Source organism: Dama dama, chromosome 10, assembly GCF_033118175.1.
Source record: "Dama dama isolate Ldn47 chromosome 10, ASM3311817v1, whole genome shotgun sequence".
Taxonomy (NCBI): Eukaryota; Metazoa; Chordata; class Mammalia; order Artiodactyla; family Cervidae; genus Dama; species Dama dama.
The window spans coordinates 18459233-18471433 of NC_083690.1; the positions used below are offsets into that span (position 1 = coordinate 18459233).

Consider the following 12201-nt stretch of genomic DNA (forward strand, 5'->3'; position numbering starts at 1 on the left):
CCTTCGGCATTGATTATTTCTTTAAATTTTGCTCTTTACGCATATCATCAAAATGGTGGTCCTTAAATTCTCAAACTTAATTCTTATAATAACAAGTTCTGTTATAAAAACATAAATTAGTAATAAATGATATTGAATCTCTATAAATAACTTGCCTATGGATAATAACTTAGCCATTTTGACTATGAGGCTTTACCCAAAGACACCCCTGTCACTTGGTGATGGCACACCTTCATGGCAGACTGCTTTAGTCTGTTTGGGCTGCTGTAGCAAAAATACGGACCAGGTGGCTTAATCAACAAACATTTGTTGCTCACAGTTCTGGAGACTGGAAGTCCAAGATCGGGCTACTGACTGATTCATTGTCTGGGGAGGACTTCCTAGTTCATAGACTGTGATCTCACTGTGTCCTCACATGGCAGAAGGGAGGAAGGAGCTCTCTGGGGTCCTTTATAAGGGCACTAATCCCAATCATGAGGGCAACACCCTCATGAATTAATTACCTCCCAAAGTTCCCACCTCCTGATAAACACCTCGGGGTTTAGCATTTCAGCATATGAATTGGTGGGAGATAAACATTTAGTCCTATAACAGAGTGTGAGAGAGTAACTATGCCCTATTGTTGCATTTTATACAGTAGTTTCCACTATATAGATATTGTCCAATCCAAACCTAAACTTATCCAGAGATGGAAAATGCTGAAGGCTGGTGAAGATGTTCAGCAGTGGAGTTGATAGAACTTGAGAGAGAGTGAACAGTTCTTGTAGCCTGAACCCTGCTCTAATAAGGTATAATCAAGGCACAGGAGTCTTTCAACCATTCATGACACTTTTCCGTAAGAAATGTGATGTTTCCTTTCTTGACATTCCCTGGATTAGGACAGCTGTCTTTCTGAGTTGTCCAGGAGGGCATATGATAGCTGAAGAATGGAGTGGAGTGGATTACCCTGAGGTCTTATTTAGGAGTTTATGACCCTGATAAGCAGTAAAGATTTCCATTAGCACTGATCTACTGCATTGTTTAAAAAATGAAATGCCACTTCTGAAGATGGCCTGCGTTATCACTTCCTGATTGTCTCTTATGACTCAGGTACTGAGTCGTATTCTGTGTTGACAATGCCAAGGAAACAGAGCATGAACTTACTGTCAGAAATTGCAGTTAAACTTGACTTTTATCATGTATGACATGTGTTTGAGGAGACTGTCCTGTATCCTGTTGAAAAATAGACAGCCTGTACTTTATTTTAAATCTTAATGATTTTTATTTTAATATTCCATGCTCATTTGAAAAAAATTCTGACAGTACAGAATTGCAGATCTTAAAGAAAGTAAAAAGCCCCCAGATAAAAGTCACCTGTTAATCTGCTCTTTCTCCTTACCTCTGAAAAGTCTGCTATTTACAGTTTGTATATTTCTCTTGGTTTTTTTCTTCTATATATTCATTTAAAAATGCCCTTTTATTCTCATATGCTTGCTGCCTCTCTCCCCTCTTCTCTTCTCCGTATATGCTCTTCTCATCTATTTTCTTACATGAACATGCAGTCCCCCCAGCCCCTACTTTAGAAATGGGAATGTGACTTCCCCAATGTTTTTCAACTTGCTTTTTTTGCTGATCAATAAATTTTGGCCTCTGTCCTCACACCTTCTTCCTGCCCACCATGTTAATAATACATGTAGATCCATCCCATTCTTTGTAATGACTATTTAGTATTCTATTTCTTTTCTTTCTTTCTCTTTTTTTGGCAGGGCAGGGTGGGCTATACATTATTTCCCCAAACCCCACTTCCATTTTTTCCCCCCAAACTCCTATTGAAAAACATTTGAACTCTTTCTAGTTTTTTGCTCCTGTAGGCAGTGAGCAACCTGCATCCTAACTGAACATTTTGAAACTTTCTGACCCTTGTCTGATTGACTGATATTTTCCTCTCTTAGAACCTGGACCCTTGTTCAGACAGGCCTATGCAGAGCTTCAGTGCACAGAACAGATAGCAGTGGGGCTCCTCGGGTGTGTGGGGCAGGCGGGGGGAGGCTGCTGACCCCTCAGTTTCTGCAGGAGCTGGAAGCTGTGGAGTGTGTGTGTGTGGGAGTGTGTGTGGGAGGCTGCTGGCCCCTCAGTTTCTGCAGGAGCTGGAAGAGGCCTCAAAGCATAGGGTGAACAAAGCCTTCTCAAGCCTTGGGGAGGAATGAAGCTGTCTAGTGAGGGAGTTCCCTTCATAGAGCAGAGAATCGTTGACCGTGGAGTGTGGTGCAGCCCCCCAAGTCCCGGAAGCCCCAGAATGTGTGTGTCACCCTCAGCTTAGGGCCTGGCCTCATGCAGACGAAGGGGGTGGGCAACCCTCAGGGCAGCAGGAGTGCTGGAGTCCGCAGTGGTCCTTCCCCAGCTCCATCCCCAGCGTGCCCAAGAAGGAAGGGACTACTCCTCAGAACGCCGTTTGACTGTCTTACCTGTCTACCTCACTACCCCTTCTGTTGTGTATGTTTCTATGATTGAAAATTTTACAATAAATTTGTATTGACTTTGGTAAAGAAAAATTATTTTTGAAAATCTTAAATAAAAATTCCAAAACAGGGACTTCCCTGGTGGTCCAGTGGCTGAGACTCTGCACTCTCAGTGCAGGGGTTCCAGAGTTCAATCCCTGGCCAGGGAACTACATGCCATATGCCACAACTAAGATCCAGCAAAGTCAAATAAAACAAATAAATATAAAAAAAAAAAAAATTCCAAAACAGTAACCTAGCAGTACATGAAAGATCCTGGTTTTCTTTACTCTCAGCCAACACTCCTGGATAACACTTTGTAGTTTGGTATTATCTTGCCTCCCTTTCTTTATGCATCCAGCTAAATATATTTATGGGGCTTCCTAGGTAGCTGAGTGGTAAAGAATCCACCTGCCAAGCAGGAGACTTGTGTTTGATCCCTGGGTCGGGACGATCCCCTGGAGAAGGAAATGGCAACCCACTCCAGTATTCTTGCCTGGGAAATCCCATGGGCCAAGGAGCCTGGCAGGCTATAGTCCATAGGATCGCAAGGAATTGGACATGACTTAGTGACTAAACACAAAAACAACAAAAATATATATGTGTATGTATTTCTTTTCTTGTAAAGGTAGTATCACACTATATACAATCGTATAACATTTTGTCCTTAGTGTATGATAGGTATAATGTATTATACTTAAAAACATACCAGTGTACTGTTCTCTTTATTAGTGATATCATTTCCACAGTGTGGCAGTGCAGTAATTTCTTCAACTAGTCCCTTATGGTTGAATTGTTTTCAGTTTTTCTCCAGTCAAGCTGAATTGATGTAAAAAAACCTTCATGCATGGAGAACCATTGGCTCAGTTATTCTCAGTAGCTAGGCAGCATGGGTAATACAGGCAGTCCCAACACACCTCGTTTACTTCGTACCTCCAGCTGCGCCCTTATTTTCAGCTTCTCCCAGGGTTTGCTAGTGGCATGTACTTTAGTGACCATTCTGTAGTTTCAGTGGCTGTGTGTTTCAGTGTGTCTGATTTCTCCTTGTCCTGGTAGAGGGTTCTAGAATATCATCTTCCTTTGGTATTCTGCAGACCCTCTGAAGCTCCCCAGGTTGGGAAACAAAAACTTGTAACTTCAAACAGAAAATTATCAAAAGTTCAGTGCTAGGCCTCCCTGGGAAATGAGGAGGTAGCCTGCCCTGGATGAATTTCATTGTTGCTTACTACTTCTATTTGCTTCTGGCGGAATGTCTCCGGATTAAACCTTTCAGAATGTGCCATTTGCTGTTAGAAAGTCATATTCTGCATTTAGCTGAAGGATTTAGAAAAATTTTTTTCAAAACTGTTGAATCATAAAATTCACTGGAGAAACTTGTTTCTTCAAAAAAAGATGAATCAAATGAATCAGGATGGTAAATTTGATGTTGTGTGCCTTTCAATCTCTTTTTTAAAAAAAATGGAGGAAAAAAGGAAATGGACCAAATTGGACTTTGTGGCTGTAAACGAGAACAAAGATGTGCTTTATATACATGAAGGATTAATCTCCCAAGACTATTGTTAAGTAGTGGGTGAGGAGTTGCAAAATGGTATCTACTGTATGTTAACTGTAAAAGGAGGAAGAAAGAAAGAAAAAATAAAAGGAAAACATATTTGTTTCTGTATACTTGGAAGCATACCCAAGCAACAGATAATACTCTTTGCCTCTGGGAAGGGCAACTGGATGGCCAGAGACAGGGGTGAGAGGAGAATTACGTGACTCTGTTAGTTATTGAAAGATAAATATTTTTTTAAAAGTTAGATTTATGAGTCTCTGTCTTGGATAGTCTGGTTTAATATCATACATTTAAGGTGGAGCCTGGGAACCCATATATGTATTTTAAATAATAGCTTTATTGAGATTGATTCATGTAGCATAAAATCCATCCTCTTCAGGTGTACAATTCAGTGGGTTTTAGTATATTTGGAATTTTGTGATCATGGTCATTAATTCCAGAACATTTCCATCTCCCCAAAAGAAAACCCCAAATCCATTATGCAGTCATTCCCCACTCTGCCAACCACCAGTCTTCTTTTTGTTTTGATGGATTTGCTCATTCCAGTCATTTCATACAGATAGAGTCGTACAATGCAGATCTTTTATGACTAGCTCCATTCATTTAGCATGATGATTTTCAAGAGTCATTCACGTGGTAGTGTGTATGTCCATATATATGCAGCATTCATGTAGAGCTGGAGGAGCTGCCAAATTATTTTGCAAAGTGGCTTTACCATGTTCCATTCCCCTCAGTTTGCAGATGGATGTTTGGGGGGCCTGGGAGCTGTATTTTTTTTTTTTTTTTACAAGGATCTTGATGAATCTTATGATCAAGCAATTTTGGAAAACACCACCTCTGAGAGTTAGCACGGTCCCTCTTCCTGTGACTGCAGGGACAGTGGCTGTGTTTGTCCTCCACCAGTGCCCCGCAGCGCTTGAAGGACATGTTGATTACTGTGCAGAGAACTGCAGCAGAATGCCTGTCTGCAGAGCAGTCAGCACCCCGAGAAAAAGGATCTCAAACAGAATGAACTCTGGGGTGAGATCAGCCAGGCCTGAGTCTTTTTTTTTTTTCTTCTTTAATTGTTTTTTGAAGATGAAATATGGAAAAGAAATCTAGCTATCCCTTGAAACCTCAGAAGATTGAGATGGAGGAAGGCATAGCATGGGGGAGCCAGTGCATATATTCGGTTGGCCAAAAAGTTTGTTTGAATTTTTCTGTAAGATCTTATGGAAAAACCCGAATGAATCTTTTGGCCAACCCAACATGCTTTCTTTTCCCTCAGTAGAACAAGGGTAATTGTCTTTATGAATTGGAATCTGATTTCTCCTTTTCCTAGATGTCTTTAAAAAAAAATTTAACCCATTTTATCTGTAATTGTCTTCTCTGACTTTTAATAGCCACAATAAGTCAAGTGTTACTATGTGCTATAGCTTATATAGAAATAATGTTGTATACATGAAACTTACATAATGTTATAAACAAACTTCAGTTTTTTAAAATGTTATATTATGATTATTCTGAACTCTAGACTATGAGGAAAAAGTGTTTTCATATGCAGTAGCATTTGAGTTCTAATTACTAAGACAAAATTAAGAAGTCTCCTAGACAAGACTTTATATATGGGGCAAGTCTTCTGAGGTTAGACATCTGGTTTGGAACATTTCCTGCCTCAACCCTTAAGTAACTATTTCTCGTAGCTCCCTCCTCTGGATGGGGCTTCAGTGGGGCGACTGTGAGGAGCAGAGCACCCAGCACATAGCGGCTCCCTCTTTAATGAGCCGTAATAACAGGCACTTTTCTCAGGGCCCCTTGGTAACAAGCACATAAATAGAATAAACAGTCTTTCAAGTTGTTCTGAGCAGAATTTTAGTTCCTGCCAAGAGAAGCTCTTCACCTTGTTTTCTGATGGACTTAATGTCCTCACTGGAAAGCAGAGCCTGTGGAGCCAGGAGGAAAATGCCAGACGTGGTGGAGTCCAGGCCTGCCTGTGCTCTTGGGGGGGGGGGTAATGTCAAGGGCAGGCTCAGCTCTTTTTTTTTTTTATTTTTGTATTGTGGTTAAGTTCACACAACATGAAGTTTACCACTGTAACCATTTTTGAGTGTACAATTCAGTGGCTTTAAGTACACTGACAACCCTGTGCAACCATCACCATTATCCGTTTCCAGAACTATTTCATCATCCTAAAGAGAATGAAACTCTGTACCCGTTAAGTGATAACTCTGTTCCCTCCTTCCCATTCTTTATCTCTCTGAATTTGACCACTCTGAATACTTCATACAAGTAAAATCAGATACTGTTCGTCCTTTAGTCTGACCTATTTCATTTCAGTTCAGTTCAGTCACTCAGTTGCGTCCAACTCTTGGCGACCCCATGGACTGCAGCACACCTGTCCATCACCAACTCCTGGAGCTTGCTCAAACTCACCACTGAGTCGGTGATGCCATCCAACCATCTCATCCTCTGTCAGCCCCTTCTCCTCCCGCCCTCAATCTTTCCCAGCATCAGGGTCTTTTCTGATGAGTCAGTTCTTCGCATCAGGTGGCCAAAGTATTGGAGCTTCAGCTTCAGCATCAGCCCTTCCAATGAATATTCAGGACTGATTTTTTTAGGATTGACTAGTTTGATCTCCTTGCTGCCCAAGGGACTCTCAAGAGTCTCCTCCAACACCACAGTTCAAAAGCATCAATTCTTCGGCACTCAGCTTTCTTTATGGTCCAACTTTCACATCCATACATGACTACTGGAAAAACCATAGCCTTGACTAGATGGACCTTTGTTGACAAAGTAATGTCTCTGCTTTTTAATATGCTGTCTAGGTTTGTCATAGCTTTTCTTCCAAGGAGCAAGTGTCTTTTTAATTTCATAGCTGCAGTCACCATCTGCAGTGATTTTGGAGCCCCCCCAAAATAAAGTCTGTCACTCTTTCCATTGATTCCCCATTTATTTGCTATGAAGTGATGGGACCGGATGCCATGATCTTAGTTTTTTGAATGTTGAGTTTTAAGCCAGCTGTTTCACTCTCCTCTTTCACTTTCATCAAGAGGTTCTTTAGTTCCTCTACACTTTCTGCCATAAGGGTGGTGTCATCTGCATATCTGAGGTTTTTGACATTTCTCCCGGCAATCTTGATTCCAGCTTGTGCTTCATCCAGCCTGGCATTTCTCATGATGTACTCTGCATATAAGTTAAATAAGCAGGGTGACAATATACAGCCTTGACATACTCCTTTCCCAAGTTGGAACATTTTCAAACTTTGTCCATATTTCTAGCACATGTAAGAATTTCCTTCCTTTTTAAGGCCTTGTAATACCCCTTTGTGTATATGTACCATGTTTTGTTGGGCTTCCCACGTGGCACTAGTGGTAAAGAACCTGCCAGCCAATGCAGGAAACATTAAGAGACTCAAGTTCTGTACCTGAATCGGAAAGATCCCCTGGAGGAGGACATGGCAACCCACTTCAGTATTCTTGCCTAGAGAATCCCATGGACAGAGGAGCCTGGCGGGCTATATACAGTACGTAGTGTTGCAGAGCCAGACATGACTGAAGTGACTTAGCACGCACACACACGAACTGTGTTTTGTCTATGTGTTCATTGCATACTTTCCACCTTTTGACTCTTGTGAATATTGCTGCTGTGACCATTCATGTATAAACATCTGTCTGAGTCCCTGCTTTCATTTCTTTGGGGTAGACAGCTAGAAGTGGCATTGCTAGTAGATGGTAATTCTATGTTTACCTTTTTGAGGAACCACCAGACTATTTTCCACAGCAACTGCACCAGTTCAGATTCCCACCAGCAGTACATAAGAGACTTCAGTTTCTTTGCCAACACTTGTTACTGCCTGGCTTTCACTTTTGTTTTTGTTTTTTGTCAGAGAGGGCATGCTCATGGGTGTGAGGTGATATCTCACTGGGTTTTTGATTTGCGCTTCTTGTGATGAATGATTTGAGCATCTTTTCATATGCTTGATGACCATTCATGTATTTTCTTTGGAAAAAATATCTATTCAGGGTAACCTTCAGTCAGGTTACTTGTTTCTTCATTGCTTTATACTTTCTTTTTGTGTTCCGGATATAATAAACTCTTTATGACAGCCATCATTTGCAGACTTGTGTTTCTGTTAAAAAACACAAATCTGATTGTGTTGCTCAGAGCTAGTGCTAGTGATGGCCTTTAAATTCTGCTCAGCTCAGTCTTTTACCATCCATGGTCTTCTTTCACCTGGCCAGTCACTTTTTGAGCTTGGCTTGTCATCTGGGCGTGGAAATAATTGTACCTTCCCCATAGGCCTGCTTGAGGACTGAGAATGTAAGTTGCCTTAAGACACGGCCTAGGAGTTCCTCTGGTTTCCATGAATAGTGCCACTTACTACTGTCTGGAGGCCAAGACAGACGATCCTGCAGCTTCTGACTCTTTCTGGGAGGTTCGTCTACCAGAACCCCTATATTAAGATGACATCAGCTGCTCCACGTCCCCCTTAGAGTGGAGCACAGAGCAGGTTCCCAGCGGATAGGTGTTAATGAGGGTGATCACATTGGGCTCAACACTTCATGTTGTCAACTCTTGACCCCTCTGTATCGGTGAACGTGGTAAGGGTGCCACTGCTGGGTCCCAGAAGCAGCGTGGGAGGCAAGCTTCTGGAGCAGAGGGAACTTCATGTAGTAAACCTGGTGCTTTCCATATTGTGATTTTTTTTTTCTTTGGAAGAAGGAAGAGAAGGCAAAACCCCACTCTCCAGCTTCAGACGCATTCTCTTCTCATTAAGGGCTGGCCTCTGTCCCTGGCCAACCTGGGCGTTTGTCATTGCATCTGCCCCTCTGCTGCACTGGCGGGGCTCCAGTTTGAACTTGGGGTGCTGCCGGCCAGAGAGCTGTTCTGCATCACTGCAGGCCATTTCAGAGTGGAAGTGTATTTGGACCATGCAAACGTTTGATCTTGTCGGGTAGTTTAAAATTTCATTTGTTGGGTCAGTGTTCTGTCTGTTTTGACCCTGAGGCTCTTTCTCATGGTTAATACTTCGGCAGTTCTAGAAGGAACTCTCTCTCTCTCCCTCTCACCGCCCCCCCACAGCTCCAGTCCTCCCCCTTCACCCCGTTCTTCCCTCTCTGTGTCCTCCTGTCGCTCCCTCTTTTTCAGCACCCCACTTCCTCTTTATCCCTCCTCCTCTCTTCCCACCTCCCCTTCCTTCCTTCCTCTCACCCTTGGAGGTCTTCTTGGTTTACAGACTGTTACCTATTTCTTAAAATGCCTTCATTTTCCAGATGATTCCCTGGAACTGTCACCTAATCAGAAGTCTTTAAAGCTGTATGTATGTGTGTGCGTGTGCATGTGTGCACGCACACATACACTTTGCTTCAAACACTTCCATTGTTGTTTCTTTAACAAATACAGTGTGCATTAGAGTAGATTCAGACAAACCAGAGCTTGACCCGGGCTCCACCACCTCGGCTGGACCCTCCTGCACGCACTGGCTCTGTCATAGGACCAGGCACATCTCTTTCCGCAGCTGTGGAGTGGGCCCTCGGACAGCACTTTCCTCCTAGGCTGGACAGGCGGGTTCACCAAGCCAGTTCAGATGGAGCCTTCAATCCCAGCAAGTGACTTCTGTACTCTCTGTGATAATTTACCATGTGCTTTTGTCACTTACTGTCTAAAGCCAGTTTGACTGAGGTTCTTGGAACCAAATTGCTCCAAGAAGGAAGGAGAAGAAGAGACGAGCTGGGAGGCAGCAGCATGTGGGAGCCCACATGTTCCACTGAGTCAATTATGGTGCAGAATCCCTCTTCGAGGACCCGCCAGCTGTCTTGGACCCTCAGTGTGGCCTGACTTCCACACACCTCTCAGGCTTGGCTTCTGGGCCGTGTGAAGAAGAAAGTAGACCCTGAATTTTTCGACATTCTCATATGTGGACTTCTCTTCTGTCTTGCAGCTGATGCCTTTTTCAAAGCCGCCATAAGCCTCGTTCCAGAAGTTCCCAAGATGATTAATATTGATGGAAAGATGCGGCCCTCAGAATCATTCCTTCTGGAATTCCTCTGCAATTTCTTTTCTACATTATTAATAGTTCCGGTACGTTTCCCCAGAAGACCTGTAGGTGATGTCTTTGTTTGACCTGTTTTATATACATTCTTTGCCCTAGAAGTGCAGAGATGTTCTATCTATATTTTTGTTGGTTTTGTAGTCAGATATTTTGAATTTCTCAATGCATTTCTATTCATCTGTGTCCAGGGTATATAGTCAGGGCTCTCTATATGGTGAAGGAGGTATTACTTATTCAGGGCTCAAGCCACTGGACCAAGACACCTAGGGTAAAATCCCTTCCTTTCCTTCCAACTCTGTAGTTTCAGGTGATTGCATAACATCACCAGGCTGCAGTTTCCTCATTTACAAAATGGGCATAATAATAGTATCTACATGTCTAGGTTGTGCTGAGGATTAAGTGAGCAGATATACGTAGGTGGTTAGAACAGTGCCTCGTGCTGTGCTTAAGCACTATGTCATGTCCAGCTCTTGGTGACACCATGGACTGTAGCCCGCCAGGCTCCTCTGTCCGTGGGGATTCTCCAGGCAAGAATGCTGGAGTGGGTTACCATCTCCCTTCTCCAAACAGTGCCTTAGTACCTAGTAAGCACTTGAAGAGGTAATGGTGATGTTATTTTGATGGCAAATACCAGAATACACAACAAGATAGTGAAAGTCAAAGGGCTATTGTTGGAAGATGCTGGGGTTTCTTGTGGAATATAGGGGATGAGTAGTCAGGTTTGGGCTGGAAGGAATCAACGCCACTCCCAGGATCCAGCATTAGGGCCCTCACCCTAGTTGGGTTTCTTAACTTGGGGTCTGCCTAACCCATGGGGATCTGGCAGGGCAACCATGAATTCAGATGAGAGAAAAAAGAGAAAAAGACCCTTTCTTTTCACAAACCTCAGTGAAATTTAGCCTTTTGCTTCATTATAAACCACAGGCAATGAGCCACAGTACCAGTTCTAGTAACTGGGACTTTGTCATCAACATAATCAGCAGTATGTTTATATCACATTTCAGGTGTGAGAGATACTTCAGAAGACTATCTACATGTTTCCTTCCTTTACAAGTGCAGTAGTTATTAGGCCCATTGACTAGGTCTGTTATTTAAATGTATTCACCAAGAAGTAAGATTACAGTATAGCAAATACACTGAAAAAGTATTTTAACAACTGTATTTTAGCATAATTGATTTCCTTTGTGGTCTTATGTATTTTATTTTCTGTGTTAGAAATAGAACTCTGAGTTGTGTGAAGGCTTCACCAGGTCCAGGCACAAAATGGGTTGGCTCGTGGTGAAGCCAAATGTGCATAGGAACCATGGATGCTTTTTAAAATACAGTCTTGCTTTGTCCCGTCCCCACTTCTGTACTGAGAGTCTCACTCAGTAGGTGAGATTGGTCCTGGAATCAGCATTTTTGAAAGCTCCCTTGAGTCAAGTATAGGTGGTCCTAGGACCACACTTTAAGAAACGTCCCTCTGGTCTCAGGTCATGAAGCATTTAGCTCCCACAGGTATGGGGTTATTTTGGGGTGATGAAAATGTTCTAAAATTGTGATGATGATTGTGAATATATGAACTCTGTGAATATACGAACAACCAACGAATTTTGCATTTTAAGTGGCTGAATTGTTGGGTATGTGAATCATCTCAGTGAAGCTGAGAGAACAGAAACTGAGCTGCTCCCAGCTTTCCAAGTTCAAATCCCAAATTCTTTGAAGAGAGCCTGGGATGTTCGGGAGGCAGGCTTGATGCTCAACTTCAGTGTGTTCCGATATCCTTAGTAGTTTATAATCAGTCTCTCTCGTTTTTTGATATTCTAGTTATTTGTCAGGTGATAAAATCGGGATTTCTAATGAGGAAGTGGATCAGTGTCATTGTTTATTGATTAATCGGGTTACCTTTGCCTTCTGCATATGGGGTTTTCTGTGTTAAAAATCACTGGAGCCTTGTGCTTGGAGTTAAAAACTTGTGTTAGTCCTGACCCAATGACTCAACAGCCTTGTGGCCTTGAGAAAGTTTTGTAACTTTCAGAATCTCCGTTGTCACCTTTCTAAAATACCATCCAGATACACACCTAGCAGGGCCGCTGTGAGGGTCGACTGAAAAGATCACTATGAAAGTGCTTCATGAACCAGAAGCTTGGTCCCTGGGA

The 12201-nt window shown here is 42.6% G+C and overlaps 1 protein-coding gene across 4 annotated transcripts in view; it reads left to right on the top strand.

Annotated features, from left to right (window-relative positions):
* The window catches only part of VPS35L (VPS35 endosomal protein sorting factor like), a 143416-nt gene that overhangs the window by 108650 nt on the left and 22565 nt on the right, over window positions 1-12201 (top strand). For all 4 annotated transcript variants that reach the window (XM_061152945.1, XM_061152946.1, XM_061152942.1 and 1 more), the window contains one exon: window positions 9953-10092. In XM_061152945.1, the coding sequence (XP_061008928.1) occupies window positions 9953-10092 (140 nt within the window). The remainder of the gene's footprint in view (window positions 1-9952; window positions 10093-12201) is intronic.